The sequence below is a fragment of the Gorilla gorilla genome, chromosome 9, assembly GCF_029281585.2.
Source record: "Gorilla gorilla gorilla isolate KB3781 chromosome 9, NHGRI_mGorGor1-v2.1_pri, whole genome shotgun sequence".
NCBI lineage: Eukaryota > Metazoa > Chordata > Mammalia > Primates > Hominidae > Gorilla > Gorilla gorilla.
This window is the reverse complement of record NC_073233.2, coordinates 75,626,592-75,643,599: the sequence shown is the minus strand read 5'-3', so window position 1 is coordinate 75,643,599 and position 17,008 is coordinate 75,626,592. Positions and strand designations below refer to the sequence as shown.

The 17,008-nt window shown below is 53.2% G+C and overlaps 1 protein-coding gene across 1 annotated transcript; it reads left to right on the top strand.

The window, feature by feature from the left end:
* Window positions 1-3,665: 3,665 nt before the first annotated feature.
* LOC134756504 (protein unc-93 homolog B1-like) lies at window positions 3,666-10,487 on the top strand. The gene is made up of 4 exons (XM_063693709.1): window positions 3,666-3,671; window positions 5,760-6,033; window positions 7,854-7,972; window positions 9,776-10,487. Exons 1-4 carry the CDS (start codon window positions 3,666-3,668, stop codon window positions 10,322-10,324), a joined length of 948 nt encoding a protein of 315 aa, XP_063549779.1. The 3' UTR covers window positions 10,325-10,487.
* The last annotated feature ends 6,521 nt before the right edge of the window (window positions 10,488-17,008 follow it).

Sequence of the window (17,008 nt, the reverse complement as noted above, 5' to 3'; positions counted from 1 at the left end):
AAAAGTATCTACAAAGTCAAGTAAGTACCGGTACCCGTACTTTCCTGGCTTTATTTCAGTAAAATCTACTTCTCAGTAGATACTGGGCCTGGTTCCCCTGAGCCTTGTTCCTGTTGCAGCTTGAGATTGGGGGTATGCGTTGTTAAGCTGGCAGACTTTGCAACTTGTCACGATACTGCTGGCCGTCTCAGCTATATGTCTGATTTTGAGCTTGGAGCATCTGATCAGGTCTTTCATCCGCCAGGCCCCCAGATGGGTGGTTCGGTGGATGTGTTCTAACACCTGTTGTCCTAATTTTTCTGGTAGGATGGTTTGGTCATTAGTATCAGTCCACCACCCATTCTGGATTTGTTTCAGGGGAAGTTTGTCAATCCACTGGAGATCTTGTTCTGAATATTCAGGGAAATATGGCAAGTCCCAGGGGCCCGGGTCAGGGAGCTGGAGTGGAAGGAGTTGGCTGGGAGCCTTCGCCACATTCCTTGCAGTTTGGTCTGTCAGAAAGTTGCCTTGAGCAGTTGGAGTAGTTAGTTTCTGATGCCCTGGGCAATGTACAATGGCTAATTTTTCTGGCCTCCATAGGGCTGTTAGCAGGGCTAGGATCTCTTGCTTGTTTTTTATCTCTTTTCCTTTAGCCATCAGTAACCCTCGCTCCCTGTAAATGGCCCCATGTATATGCGCCATTGCAAAAGCATATCGGCTGTCTGTATATACTGTCAGCTTTTTCCCCGCCCCTAAGGTAAGAGCTTGGGTGAGTGCTATCAGTTCGGCCTTCTGGGCCGATGTTCCCAGGGGCAGGGGTTCCGCCCAGATTACCTCAGTCTCTGAAGTTACTGCCGCTCCAGCGTACCTCTGGCCTTGATGCATGAAGCTGCTCCCATCAGTGAACCAGACGAGGTCAGCGTCAGGAAGTGGGCGGTCCTGCAGGTCTTTGCTCAGATTATCATGCCGGGGGGGCCGCCTAGGTTGGGTGTACTCTGGCTGTAGATGCTCTTTCTGTACCACTGCTGCCAGGACCTTGGTCATTTTTTCAGTGGCCTTAAATTGCTTTTCCTCTGGAGTATCTCTGTTATTGTAAACCCACTGGGCTATCTGAAGGAGGTCCTGAATCCGCTTTCCCTCCAAGTCTTCTAATTTCTGGAGTTTTCCCTTAATATCTGGGGCTGCCTGATTTACGAAAGACATTACAACAGCTGCCTGACTTCCGGGAGCCTCTGGATCTATGGGGGTGTACTGTCTAAAAGCTTCCATTAATTTTTCTAAGTGGGTAGCTGGGCTCTCTGTCTTCCCCTGCAGAATAGAATATACTTTAGCCAAATTAGTGGGCTTGCGAGCAGCTGCCCGGAGACCTGCCATTAGAGTCTGGCGATAAAGGTGTAGCCGTCCCCTACCTTCTGCCGTGTTGTAGTCCCACGCCGGCCTGGTCAGAGGAAAGGTTGCGTTTATGAGGTTGGGGTTGGCAGTCGGTTGACCGTCGTCCCCCGGGACCAGCTTTCTAGCTTCTATCTGTATTCTCTCTCGCTCCTCCGTGGTGAACAAGATTCGGAGGAGCTGCTGACAATCATCCTAAGTGGGCTGGTGGGTGAACATGACACTATCCAGTAAAGCCAGTAAATCTTTGGGGTTGTCTGAAAACCGAGCACTCTGAGTCTTCCAGTTATACAGATCACTGGTGGAGAATGGCCAGTACTGGAGCCTGGGGATTCCTGTGTCATCTGGGGGTCCTATTTCCCAAAGGGGTAATGCCACCGTGGAGTCAGGCGGCTGAGGGGGGCTAGTCCGCGAAGTGCGCCCTCGCATCCGCCCCGCCGGCCCTTCAAAGTTACTTTCCCTTTCAGCGGGCCCATGTGTGCCGGCTGCCTCCCGTCCGCCTTCTCCCTCCTGCAGCTCAGCCAGGGGGGCTGGGGCCTGGGGCCCAGAGGGGTACGGAGGGGGTTCTGTGAACAGTGGGTCCCCGCTGTCAGGTAGAACAGGATGGGGGGGGCAGTTGGTTGCTTGGATTTTAGTGGTCGAGCAACCAGTGCCTTACAGGGTTCAGAGGCTAATTGGAAAGGGGACAGTCAAGGAGGCAGGTTCTCAACAAGGTCCTGCCATATGAGGATATATGGGATTTGATCTAAGTGGCCCGCATGCCCAGGTAGGAAAATCTTGGACTTTACCCTAGTGATGACAGCAAGTCGGAAGGTCCCTTCGGGCGGCCACCCCACATCAAAGGCAGGCCATTCAGAGCGACACAGAGTAATTAGCTTTCTTTTCCTGATTTCTATACCAAGATCATGGCCCCTTGCTCTAACTTCTTTGAAATTACTCGTAAGGAGAGATAGAGGAGTGCTCTGGGTATTACCTATCCTGTAATAATTTGTAGTCTCTTCCTGTAAAGGAATGTGGGTTTGAATCCCTGTAAAGGAAATCTGATCTGACTTATTAATGATATCTAATCGCAGGCGCACTTTGGCAGCCCTGGTCAGAGTTAGCTGCCTGGATCGCGGTCGCGCTGGGGCAGCCCAGATTAGAGACAGCTGCTGCCCGCCAAACCGGGGCAGTTCAGATCGCAATATAGATCAGATGAGAGCCAGGGGACGTCTCCCACCGGTCTCCGCTGGCCGTCCTATAGCGCGTCCGCCAGGACTGTGCCAGCTCCAGTTTCAGACCTCGCGAGTCACAGATTCAGATTCAGAACAGACACAGACAGACAAACGGAGATGAGCCAGCTCACCTATCAGTAGATCGATCCTAGCAGATCCGTTGACCAGGGGTCTGGTGGGCTTGGGGAATTCCGGACGGGCCCCCAGATGTTATGCCCAGACCGTTAGTTCCCCAAAGAAGACCACCAGAGTCCAGAGTCAAAGCCAAGTGGCAAGGATCTTTACTACAAGTTCGAACCTGGTCCCTCCATTCCACAGCATACAAGAGGGCCCTGAACAATGCGAGTGTTGCTTTTTATAGCCTGAAAGTTACAGGGGAACAAAGGAATTCTTTTGGTTCCCGCTCTTTCAGTAAAACTTTGAACGGCTGTCTCCTTATCGGAGACTTTCCTGCTGGTGTTTGTACTGGGCTCAGGAAGTTTGAGAGATATATGGCGATATGTGGTGGGATGGGAGGATGGGATGTGTTTGTACTGGGCTTGTTTGTTTTGAGCCCAGGGCTGAGGAATGTGCCCGGCTCCTTTCAAAAACATTATCGTCAGTGAAATAAATAAATCCCAAAAGGATAAACACATCCAGGCTCAGAGGCTCACCCCTGTAGCCCCAGCACTTTGGGAGGCTGAGCCAGGCGGATCACTTCAGGTCAGGAGTTCGAGACCAGCCTGGCCAATATGGTCTCTATTAAAAATACCAAAATTAGCTGGGCATGGTGGCGCACGCCTGTAATCCCAGCTACTCGGGAGACTGAGACACAAGAATCACTTGAACCCACAATGTGGAGGTTGCAGTGAGGCGACATCACGCCACTGCACTCCAGCCAGGGTGACAGAGAAAGACTCTGTCTCCAAAACAAAAAAATTAAACACGGTATGATTCCAGTTATCTATCAAGTGTCTAGAGTAGTTAAACTCATAGAGTTGCAAACTGGAAAGGTGGCCCCCAGGGGCGGGCGAGAGAGAGGAGTGGAGAGCTTGGTGAATGGGTGCAATTTCCATTTTGAAAGATAAAACTGTTCCGGACACGATGACGGTGATGGGTGCTAAACAATGTGAACGTACTTAATGTCATGAAACTGTAAACTGAAGAACAGTGGAAACTGTTAAATGTTTATACTGGCCTTTCTATATGAACTAACATATATTTATAATTTTTAATATTTATACGTGGTATATTTTCCCATAATAAAAGATGAAAATTAAAGCAGTTGGATGTTTAAAAAGAAAAGAAAGAAGCGAAGAATACACACCAGCTTTCTCCTGATTGGAGGAAGAGCCCCAAAGCTTCTATGGACACTCGCTTTTCTCTTCTTCTTGCTTTATTATGAGGAAATCCTTAGAGGCTGGGGAACTTGGGTGACTTTGGCTAATAAGGAGCTCTGTGCCTTGAGCCCCCCAGGTCACAGAATAGTAAATAGTCAGTCTGTGCCTCCAGCCCTGCAGTGTGAGGTTCCAGTCCTGTGGGCTCCACTCCCGTCACCTGTATCAGGAGGCTCACGTCTCACCCTGCCTTCTTGCCAGCCTTGAGGACGGAGTCTGAGCCTCCATGGTGCACCACACAGGGAGGACAGTGGACCTGTTCTCCATGGTCATGGCCCAGCAGAAGGGAAGGGCAGTTCAGTGAGTGTAGGGAAAAGAAAGAGAGATCAGACTCACTGTGTCTATGTAGAAAGGAAAGACATAAGAGACTCCATTTGGAGAAAGACCTGTACTTTCAACAATTGCTTTGCTGAGATGTTGTTAATGTGTAGCTTTGCCCCAGCCACTTTGACCCAACCTGAAGCTCACAAAAACATGTGTTGTATGAAATCAAGGTTTAAGGGATCTAGGACTGTGCAGGACGTGCCTTGTTAACAAGATGTTTCCAAGCAGTATACTTGGTAAAAGTCATCGCCATTCTCTAGTCTCAATAAACCAGGGGCACGATACACTGTGGAAAGCCTCAGGGAGCCCTGCCCTTGAAAGCGGCGTATTGTCCAAGGTTTCTCCCCATAGATAGTCTGAAAAGTGGCCTCATGGGAGGAGAAAGACCTGACCGTTCCCCAGCCCGACACCCGTAAAGGGTCTGTGGTGAGGTGGATTAGTCAAAGAGGAAAGCCTCTTGCAGTTGAGAGAGAGGAAGGCCACTGTCTCCTGCCTGACCCTGGGAACTGAATGTCTCGGTATAAAACCTGATTGTACATTTGCTCAATTCTGAGATGGGGGAAAAAACCGCCCTATGGTGGGAGGCGAGACATGTTTGCAGCAATGCTGCCTTGTTATTCTTTACTCCACTGAGATGTTTGGGTGGAGAGAAACATAAATCTGGCTCACATACTCTTCCAGTCATAGTACCTTCCCATGAACTTCCTTATGACATAGATTCTATTGCTCACATCTTTGTTGCTGACCTTCTCCTTATTATCACCCTGCCCTCCTACAACATTCCTTTTTGCTAAAATAATAAAAATAATAATCAATAAAAACTGAGGGAACTCAGAGGCCTGTGCCAGTGCAGGTCCTTGGTATGCTGAGCACCGGTCCCCTAGGCCCACTGTTGTTTCTCCATACTTTGTCTCTGTGTCTTATTTCTTTTCTCAGTCTCTTCCCACCCAACTAGAAATACCCACAGGTGTGGAGGGGCAGGCCACCCTTTCAAGTGAGTGCTGAGGGACAGTCGGGAGCCTTGTTTTGTTTCCTCCTCCTCAGGACAAACAGAAGAGTGCACTGGGCAGATGGGAGGAGACCAATGTGCAAACTGTCCGCTCAGCAGACTGTGCAGTTTCTGTTCTTGGTTGTGCTGGGGGTCTCAGAAATCTTATTCAAAATTTTGCTCTCCTCCCCCACTGGTTGTCCTTTTCATAGACATCTCACCCACGATAGCAGGGAATCAGTCCCTCTAAACTATTCCCTCAGGAATAGTAAGAGCCAGCCCCTCTTTCCCTCCCTGGCTCTTAGGACCCCCATTGCAGGGGGGTGAGGCACCACCCACGATGCGGGGAGTACGAGCCAGCCCCTCTCCTCCCCTGGCTCTTAGGACACCTATCGCAGGGGGGTGAGGCACATCCCATAATGCGGGGAGGGCTGAGACTGGGGTCTGGGCTGTTCCGGACTTCAACACTCACCCCTTGTCCCCACGCAGGGCTATGGCATGTGCTTGGTGGGGCTGGAGCGGCTGGCTTACCTCCTCATGGCTTACAGCCTGGGTGCCTCAGCCGCCTCACTCCTGGGCCTGCTGGGCCTGTGGCTGCCACGCCTGGTGCCCCTCGTGGCTGGGGCAGGGGTGCACCTGCTGCTCACCTTCATCCTCTTTTTCTGGGCCCCTGTGCCTCGGGTCCTGCAACACATCTGGATCCTCTGTGTGGCAGCCGCCCTTTGGGGTGTGGGAAGCACCCTGAACAATACTGGACCCAGCAGTGAGTATAGCTGTGGGCACTGGGGGGGGGGGGGGGGCGGGGCAGGGGGCTTTATGGCTATCTGTGGGTGGTTGGCTAGACGTAGACATCCCAGGGACAGATATGGGGTCCCATGGTCACATAGGGTCCTGTGGACATGGCAGAAGCAGGTGGGGCTTCCTGTGGACACTCCGAGGGTGGAAGGAAAGTCTCATGGACATACTGGGGACAGATGGGTAGGGCGTGGACACCCTGGAGACAGGTATGGGGGTTCCACACCATGGATATTCCGTTAATAGCCCAGGGCGGGCACAGGGCCCCATCAACACTGGAGGGTCAGTGTGAAATCTCGTGGCTACACGGGGCAGGTGTGGGGCTCTGTGGACACCCCCTAGGGACAGTGTGAAAAACACATCAGGGAGTCTCCCTTTTCATACCAGGGGACAGGGCTTACCCTGGCATTGTTTTCGTGACACTTGGAGCAGATGTTTTGGTCTCTGCCTCACGGAGCATGTGGTAGGAGCAAGTGCCCTGTTGTACATCCATGGCATAGATACAGAAATGGGCCTTTGTATAGAGAGGAGCAGGCCTGCAGCCCCAACCCAGTCTGCTCAGTACCAGAGTCCAGGCCCCAGGTCTGGGCTGCTGGGGAACAGGGCCCTGTTTGCAGAAGGCAGCAGGTGGGCCCATGTTCAGCTCCAGGATGCTCCCTGCCCACAGATGGGCACACGCAGTGACACACAGCTAGCACACATAGGCAGTCCTGCCGGGCATCCATGTCAGTGTCTGTTCTGATGGGCCGAAGCTGTGAACAGTTTTGAACGTCATCCTTGGGGTTGTGGAGTGGCAGAGGTCATGCCTGCTGCTGGCAGGGCAGAGGCTGGCTCGGTGTCTCTTTCTGTAGCAGGGGCTGGAGCCTCATACTGCACCACAGTCTCTTGGCCGTTTTGCCCAAGGATAGCCAATTCTGGGCAGAGTCCAAGCTGGGTATCTTGGACCCATGTTGTGCCCTGTCTGGTCATGGCATCCCCTCTGCCCAGCTCCATATCCCATCTCCTCTGGTGAACCCCGGGGGATCCTTGTCTCTTCATAGCAGCACTGTGGGGGTAAAGTCACCCTGCAGGGCCCCAAGACAGGAGTGTTCATGTCCTGAGTGCCTGGTGAAGGTGTTAATAGTGGCCCCTATTATTTGGCAGGTGCCATGCCCACTTTCTCACTTTAGAACTTCAGAACACAGCACACAGTAGGCATAAGCTCATCTCACCATTGGGAAAAGCAGCTCTGGGGAGTTAAGGACCCAAATCACCCACAGAGCCAACATTACAGCCCTGAGAACGAGCGTGCATCTTCTGACTCCCAATCCATTACTCTTGTTGCCCACCCTGGGAGGACTCACTGGAAAGGAAGCCCCCCTCTCCATGCTTAGCTTCAGGTTTGATTTGCAGAGTTGGCAGCTGCAAACAGTTCAATCCCTCTAGTCCCGGCTGAGGAGAAGAAACAGCGCCTGCAAGCTTGGCACTGCACACCTGGAGTTGGGGACAGGACATGACTAAGCACAGAGCTTTCTTCTTTTGAGGCCACGCATGTGGTGCGGAGCGGGACCACCTGCATCCACACAGCCCGACGCACCTGCTCCTACTTCTGCTTTGCGTGTGAGCAGTGTGGTGACCAGGGTCTCCACAAGGGGGCAGGCCAGGACCGGCTCACAGCACTTTCTAGGCGCTCTCTGGTCCCGGGCTGGGACACATACAGGGCTTAGTAAAGTTTATAGATGGTAGCTCAGCAGCCCTAGGCCCCAGGTGACACCTCTCCCCTGCCTGCCCTGTACTGCCTGCCTGCAGCACTCCTGGGAATCTTGTACGAAGACAAGGAGAGACAGGACTTCATCTTCACCATCTACCACTGGTGGCAGGCTGTGGCCATCTTCACCGTGTACCTGGGCTCGAGCCTGCACATGAAGGTGAGACTGGGCAGGGTTGGGGGCCCCATGCCCAATGACAGGTACTTCCTTAGCCCCTGCCCTGGCTTCACAGCTTCCTAAATGCCACCCCTTCCCAAGCCAGTCTCTGGGCCAAGGCCCCATTCCTGCAGCCCATTGGGTGGCCCCCAACTCAGCACCCCATTTACTGGCCCACCTCCAGCCAGTCTGTTTGCCCATCTCTGAGGGGATTTGTGGGTGCATCACAGCCATCCTGTGGGCTGTTTGGTACCCTGTTCTCCAGATGTTGGGTCTGTCTCCCTTCATGGCCTGAACGGGAGCAGGCTCCTCATGCTCTGCTCCCAAAAGATGGTGGCTCGGTCTAGCAAGTCCCAGTTGCTAAACATTTTTAAAAAATAGAACTAAAGGCCCGGCGCGGTGGCTGACGCCTGTAATCCCAGCACTTTGGGAGGCTGAGGCGAGTGGATTGCCTGAGGTAGGGAGTTTGAGACCAGCCTGACTGACATGGTGAAACCTGGTCTCTACTAAAAATACAAAAATTAGCCAGGCATGGTGGCAGGTGCCTGTAATCACAGCTACTCTGGAGGCTGAGGCAGGAGAATCGCTTGAACTGGGAGGCGGAGGTTGCAGTTAGCCGAGACAGGGCCTTGGCACTCCATCCAGCCTAAGCAACAAGAGCGAAACTCCGTCTCAAAAAAAAAATAAATAAAAATAAAAATAGAACTAAAAATACTAGGGAGTGGGCCGGGAGCAGTGGCTCATGCCTGTAATCCCAGCGCTTTGAGACGCTGAGGTGGAGGTATCACCTGAGGTCTGGAGTTCGAGACCAGCCTGGGTAACAGGCTGTGAAACCCTGTCTCTACTAAAAACACAAAAATTAGCTGGGCATGGTGGCACGTCCCTGTGATCCCAGCTACTCTGGAGGCTGAGGCACGAGAATGGCTTGAACCTGGGAGATGGAGGTTGCAGTGAGCCAAGATCGCGCCACCGCACTTCAGCCTGGAGGACAGAGTGAGACTCTGTCTCCCAAAAAAAAAGAAAAAAGAAAAGCAGTGAGTGGGCTGGGCATGGTGGCTCACGCCTGTAATCCCAACACTTTGGGAGGCTGAGGCAGGAAGATTGCTTGAGGCCAGGAGTTCAAGACCAGCCTGGGCAACATAGGAGACCCTGTCTCTACAAAAAATTTAAAAATTAGCTGGGCGTGGTGGCGCGTGCCTGTAGTTCCAGCTATTTGGGAGACTGAGGTGGGAGGACGGCTTGAGCCTGGAAGATTGAGGCTGAAGTGAGCGTGCCACTGCGCTCCAGCAGTGGGTGGGGGGGCGGTGGGGAAACGGAGCGACCGTGTCTGGAAAAAAGAAAAGAGCAGGAAGTATGCATACAGATATGTGTGTATGTACTGAACTATGGTGTAAAATCATTCCTGACTGCGGGTTATAGTCAAAACCCCATGAAAAGCATCACTACAGCCCACGGGTGTGTCAGGGACACAGTGTTGTGAGCCCTGGGAAGGCAGGGCCTGTGGCCAGCACTTTATCAACACTGGCGCATGCACCCTATGAGGCAAAGGGATTTGCATTGTCCCCTTACAGCATGGGACACTGAGGTCGCCAGGGGCGTGGCGACTGTAAGGGACAGTGCTGGATGTGAGCCTCCCCTGCAGGAGGCGGTCCAGGAAGTGTGGGTGGAGGGGCTGGAGAAGTTGAGGGCCGCGTGGCCCCGGAGGCTCCCGGAGGAGGGAAGGGCCTATCTCAGCGAGGGGCATAGGCGGAGAAGGTGCGGAGCGAGGCGGCCGCGGGTCCCTGGCATCCCTCTCCTTACGCCCAGGCTAAGCTGGCGGTGCTGCTGGTGACGCTGGTGGCGGCCGCGGTCTCCTACCTGCGGATGGAGCAGAAGCTGCGGCGGGGCGTGGCCCCGCCTCAGCCCCGCATCCCGCGGCTCCAGCAGAAGGTGCCCGGTTACCGCTACTTGGAAGACAACTCGGACGAGAGCGACGCGGAGGGCGAGCATGGGGACGGCGCGGAGGAGGAGGCGCCGCCCGCGGGGCCCAGGCCTGGCCCAAGCCCGCTGGACTCGGCCGCCGGCCCTGCCCGTACGAACAGGCGCAGGGGGGAGACGGGCCGGAGGAGCAGTGAGGGTCCGCCTGGTCCCCGGACTCAGCCTCCCTCCTCGCCCGCCTCAGTTTACCACGTCTTAGGTCGGGGGGACCCCCTCCGAGTCCCGCGCTGTCTTCAAAGGCCCCTGTCTCCCCTCCCCTATGTTGGGGACGCCCCTCCCAGAGCCCGGGTCACCTCCGGGCTTCCGCAGCCCCCTCCAAGGCGGAGTGGAGCCTTGGGAAGCCCTCGGCCAAGCACAGGGGTTCGAAAATACAGCTGAAACCCCGCGGGCCCCTAGCACGCGCCCCAGCCCCAGAGCAGGGTCAGGGTCTTCTTGCGACCCGGCCCCGCTCCAGATCCCCCCAGCTGTCGGCCGCGGACCCGGGCCGCGTGTGAGCGCGCTTTGCACCTCCTATCCCCAGGGTCCGCCGAGAGCCACGATTTTTTACAGAAAATGAGCAATAAAGAGATTTTTTTTTGTACTGTCCTGACTGGGGAGTCCCAGGCCGCGGGGGACGGAGCGCCCCTGGGATGCACGCCCGGCTGGCCCGGCCTCTGGGCGCGGTGGTGGGATGCCCTGACCTAGGGGGACCGCGGGGTGTGGGGAATGCGGAGCCCTACTGGGGGCGGGGTGAGGTATCCGTAGGCCCCGCCCACCAGCCCTTCCTCCCTCCTGAGGCCCCGCCCCCACATACCTGCCTGCCTTTGCCAGCCCCAGCCAGGAGAAGGGAGCGGCGGAGCGGCTGGCAGAGACAGAGGAGGGTGTGACGGCGTTGCTGGTCCCCCATGCGTCCAGAGGGCGAGACAGACTCCGGAGGCACACCTTCTAGGGGCCTGTGTAGGCATCCTCGGCCCTCCAGCGACCACCCCCGCGTCGGACAGGGTCCACTTCCGAGCCACGGTGGGGTCACCCTGTGCCCAGTAGGGGCCTTGGAAGTGGTGGTTGGAGGCCAGGTACGCTCGGTTACTACCCTTTCCCGGCTACAGCCTCAGCTGCGATGCCCACGAGAAACAGGCTGGTGGAGGGGCAGACCTCCTACAAGGCCTTAAGGTGCCGTTCCTCCACCCGCTCCTCTTGTGGCCAGAGGAGAGGGACACCCCCGCCATGAAGAGCTCTGAATGGTTGGGTGAGGACAAGTGGGGGCCGTGGGAGGGCCACGGAGCCCCCAGCTGCACCCCAGCAGGCCCGGGGCTGGCCCACACCATTCCTCACTCCCCACAGCCTCTCTACCCCTGACTTTGGCGAGACCCTCGTCCTCAGCATCGCTCTATGGATTCTCCCAGCCCTAAACTGGCCCCATCTCTCCTCTCTGCCCTCATGTGAGTTTGGTTCTTGAAGCCTCTAGTGGTCCCTGGGGCCAGACTCTGTGGCCTTGGACAGGGAGTCTCCCATCTGAGCCACAGGTTCCTTCTCTGTGGAGTGTGTGAGGGAACATGTTGGAGCCCTTAGTGTGGTGGCAGCAAGCGCCCCAGGCCCTGTAAGAAACACAAAAGGGTGCGGCGGGAGACTTGACATTTTCTAAATCTGGGAGGGAACGCTGCCTGCCTCACGCCGACCTTCAGTGACAAGCAGACCCAGAAGCGGTCCCGAGGTGCCACCGTAAGCTGGGTGAAGGCCAGCACTGTGTGCTTCCAGTTCCCCCTCGGCATCTGTAGACTGAGTGTTCTCTGGAGGTGGCTGGCCACATCCTCCAGGCAGGCTCCAGCAAAACCAGTCGGAGTTGGGCAACCTGACGCTGGGATGATTCACCTCTGAATGGAGGGCAAGGTGATATTTGGAAGGGTGTGGGCCCCTGGGATGCTGGGCAAACGGGGAGCGGGTGCCTGGATAGTGGGCCTACAGATCCTCCCAGTTCCGAGTCAATTCCAATGTCCATGGTGCCAAGGAACAGAGGCTCTGATGTTGAGCAGACTTGAAGGTGATCCAGGCACATGGAGTGGCCACTCAGGGGCTTGGCTCCTGGCTGTGCTCTTCCTATCTGGGCATTTCCCATGAGAAGGCTTCACAGGCCACCTGGCTGCTCCTGGCACACGGAGAATGCCCAGATGCTGACATGTGCCAGACAACACATATTTACACCTGATAGGCCACACACATGCAACATGCAAACACACGTGATGGGTAACACCTGTGACAGACACTACATGACAACACACGTGCACACATGATGGGAAACACATATCACAGGCCATGTGATGGGAAACACATATCACAGGCTGTGCAATGGGAAACACAGCGCAGGCAGTGCGACGGGCCCTGGCAGCAAGCTCAGCAGGCTGGCTCTTTTCGAGCAGGAGAAGAGCTCATTGTAAGAGATGACACTGGCGTAGGTGGCACCTCCCCTGTCTCCATCACCCCAGGATAAGGTGACTGGGTGGAGGTTCTGGACCCCTGAGTGGATGAGCAGGTTGTGTCATGGCCTCCGTATCTGATTGCCACCCTTGCTCCCAAAGCAACTCTGTGATTTTCTCCATCTACACTGTGGGGATTTTTCTTTTTCTTTTCTTTTTTTTTTTTTTTTGCAACGGAGTTTCACTCTTGTTGCCCAAGCTGGAGTGCAATGGTGTGATCTCAGCTCACTGCAACCTCCATCTCCTGGGTTCAAGCGATTCTCCTACCTCAGCCTCCCGAGTAGCAGGGATTACAGGCGCCCACCACCATGCCAGGCTAATTTTTTTGTATTTTTAATAGAGACGAAGTTTCACCATGTTGGCCAAGCTGGTCTCAAACTCCTGACCTCAGGTGATCCACCTGCCTCGGCCTCCCAAAGTGCTGGCATTACAGACGTAAGCCATCATTCCTGGCTGGGATTTTTCAATCATGTGATTCCAAGAATCTCCAGTCCAAGATTTTCCCTATCTTTAAGTTCTCAGTAGCAGGTTAGATAACCTGAGAGGTCTCCCTCTTCAAAACACCTAGAAATGCTGGGTAAGAAACAAATGTCCTTTTAACTATAGAACTGAGGCCGGGCATGGTGGCTCACGCTTATAATTCCAGCACTTTGGGAGGCTGAGGCGGGCAGATCACCTGAGGCCAGGAGTTTGAGACCAGCCTGGCCAATGGTGAAACCCGATCTCTACTAAAAATACAAAAATCAGCCAGGAGTAGTGGCAGGTGCTTGTAATCTCAGCTACTTAGGAGGCTGAAGCAGGAGAATCACTTGAACCCGGAAGGCAGAAGTTGCAGTGAGCCAAGATCACGCCATTGCACTCCAGCCTGGGCAAAAGAGTGAAACTCCATCTCAAAAAATATATAAATAAAATGAAATAAAATAAATATATAGCTGAGTTCTTCAGAAAATAAGTTAAGTCCCCTAAAGCCAGAAGTGAAGAGGGGAGTGAGAACCAAGGTGGGGACAGAGGAGCTGGTGCTGCAACTGCCTGAGGGCAGGGCTGGGTTGAGCGTTGGAAGCCCTTACAAAGCAGGGGGTCAGGGTTACAGTCAAGCATGATGAAGTTGGGGTCACAGAAATGCAACACCTTTAGAGAAAGGGACAGAAACATTTCCACCCAGGGGAACAGAGAGAGGTGAGAAAATTTGAGCTTTAGGTGGTGAACAAGTTTCCCATGAGATCGTTGTGTTTTCAGGCCTCTCTTATATAAATGTGGAACTCCTACAATAAAGTCATGCTACCTGTGTGGTCTAGGAATGCCAGAGTTGAGAAATTAACACTAAAAAGTTGCTTTGGGCAGGGCGTGGTGGCTGACGCCTGTAATCCCAGCACTTCAGGAGGCTGAGGCAGGTGAATCACCTGAGGTCAGGAGTTCGAGACCAGCCTGGCCAACATGGTGAAACCCCGTCTCTACTAAAAATACAAAAAATTAGCCACGCCTTGTGTGCCTGTAATCCCAGCTACTCTGGAGGCTGAGGCAGGAGAATAGCTTGAACCTGGGAGGCAGAGGTTGCAGTGAGCTGAGATTGCACCACTTCACTCCAGCCTGGGCAACAAGAGTGAAACTCCGTCTCAAAAACAAAAGTTGCCTTGGCTTAGTGGTACCCTGGGGCCACTAAAGCCCCTCTGAAGCTCAGCTCACGATCCAAAATTACAGAACACACAGGAAACACATCACCGCGAGAAAAGGCAACAGACATAAAAAAGAGCAGGATTCGACACCCGCTCCAAATACCCCCAGCTAGGAGAGAGAAGCTGTCCAACAGGTATGTGAGATAGGCAGCTTCTATAAGGGCTGCCAGCGATCTTCCTTCCACCCTTGACTCTTCACAACTTTGTGTAATTTCCATCCCTTGATTGTGGGCTGGACCTAGTGAGTTTCTTTTAACCAACTGAATTCTTATTTTACTTTTTTATTTTATTTTATTTTATTTTATTTTATTTTATTTTATTTTACTTAGAGGTAGAGTTGCACTGTGTTGTCCATGCTAGGCTGAAACTCCTGGCCTTAAGCAGTCTTCCTGCCTCGGCCTCCCAAAGTGCCAGGATTATAAGCATGAGCCACTGCGCTCAGCAGCCTTCGCATTTATTTATTTTTGAGACTCACTGTATCGCCCAGGCTGGAGTGCAAAGGCACGATCTCAGCTCACTGCAACCTCCACCTCCCAGGTTCAAGCAATTCTCCTGCCTCAGGCTTCCAAGTAGCTGAGATTACAGGCACCTACCACCACACCCAGCTAATTTTTGTATTTTTAGTAGAGACTGGGTTTCACCATGTTGCCCAGGCTGGTCTCGAACTCCTGGCCTCAGGTGATCTGCCCACCTCGGCCTCCCAAAGTGCTGGGATTACAGGCATGAGCCACTGAACCTGGCTAACCAACTGAATGCTAAACTGGCCTGAGAGATTCTCACTCCCTGGTGTCCACACCCCGCTAATGCCCTCCTGTGAGTGAATGTGATGGGCTACAATACTTTTGAGCTAATCAAATGGGACACTACCTAATGGACCTGAACCTGTCAGGCAAGTCTTTTAAAAGAAAGGGACATGGCAGAGAGGTGCTCTTCTGCAGGCTTGGAGTAGGGCAGGTGGCCATGGTGCCACCTACAAGGGGACCCCTGGAAGCCAAGAGTGGTCCCCGATGGCAGCTTGCAAGAAAACAGGGACCTCAGTGCCCCAACATAGGGAACTGAAGTCCGGCAACAACCAGAAGGGGTGTGAAGAGGACACCAAATCCCAGCTGAGAACGTGGCTGGCCCACACCTTGATTGCAGCCTTGTGAGGCCCTGGGCAGAGGCCCCGGCTGCACCATGCCAGACTCCTCACCCACATCACCCACATCCACAGTGCGACAATGCATGGGTGTTGCTTAGAGCTTTGGAATTTATGGTAATCTGTTACAGAGCAATAAAGAACTGATACAAGGCTGGGATTGGTGGCTCACACCTGTAATCCCAGAACTTTGGGAGGCCAAGGCAGGAGGATTGCTTGAGCCCAGGAGTTTGAGATCAGTGTGGGCAACCTACGGAGACCCGTCTCTACAAAAATAAAAGTAAAAATTAGCTGGGTGTGGTGGTGCATGTCTTGTAGTCCCAGTTCTGAGGGAGGCTGAGGTGGGGAGGATCACTTGAGCCAGGGAGGTTGAGGCTACAGTGAGCTGTGATTGCACCACTGCACTCCAGCCTGGGTGATGGGGCAAGACCCTGTCTCAATTTAAAAAGAAAAAGAGGCCGGGCACGGTAGCTCACACCTGTAATCCCAGCACCTTGGGAGGCTGAGGCAGGTGGATCACCTGAGGTGAGGAGTTCGAGACCAGCCTGGCCAACATAGTGAAACACCGTCTCTACTAAAAATACAAAAATTAGCCGGGCGTGGTGGCAGGAGCCTGTAATCCCAGCTACTCAGGGGGCTGAGGCATGAGAATCATTTGAACCCGGGAGGCAGAAGTTGCAGTGAGCAGAGATTGTACCTTTGCACTCCAGCCTGGGTGACAAGAGTGAAACTCCATCTCAAAAAAAAAAAAAGGAAAAAGAAAAAGAAAACTAATACAATGGCAAAAAGTAACAGGCTGTCCCTTCCGAAGGCAGGTTATGAAGACCGATTCTGTCTTGGTCACACTTTCTGGTGTTCTTTTTGAGGCCTACCTTTAAAGGAACTGAAAGCAGCCTCTGGGCAACAGCCTGGGAGGAACTGAGGTCCTTATTCCAACAAGCCAGGAGAAAGTGAATCTTGTCAGCAACCAGGGCATGAACTTGGAAGCAGGAAGCATCCAGGCCAGCCTTGAGGTGACTGCCGCCCAGCGACAGCTTGGCTGCAGCGTTTGATAACTGATGCTGGTGTGTTATTAAGGTATTATTTGTGAACTGATAAATGTCTATATTAAAATGAAATCTTCACAATTTATGTTCCTCTTGCATGGCTCCAGCTGGTCCCTCCATTCGGAGTCCCTGACTTCCCTCAACATCTCTCCCTTTCTTTTTATATAAACGTGCCATGGCGATGAAGGCTTGTTCGTTCTCTCAGTTTTGATGCAGGATTCTTTGACTGGTCTGGCACATTAAAAACAAGCCAATTGAACAGAGAAACATGATTCCAAAATTCACTATAGTGGAGCCCCCAATAGACTTAATCCAAGTCATGGGGTTTAGTCCAGAAAGACTTTCTGCCACTTGATCTAACGCCTCAGCTCCGGGCACAATGGATAAATGAGCTTGAGAGGCTTCAAAAATTTGTTTCTTTTATTATGTCCAAGGATAAATTATCTTCCCTACCTAGGTGTCCTTTGACCATTTCCCATGAATGATCAGTCTAGTTGTAAGAATATGGTGTGATACAGAAATCAGAAGTATTCCAGTCGCACTGCATGTGCATGCAATATTCAAGACTTTTAGCCAATCTCCAAGCCAAATAACAGACAGTCTTAAATCATTAATTTGATTAGCTAATTTTTGATCACTGCCCTGTTGAGAATTCCACATTTGGGTGGAATTGGCTTGCCAATCATTAACAAAATGAGCCGCTTGAATAGATTGGTGATGCCACTCCGGCAGTGGTGGCCAGTGCAGTGACTATA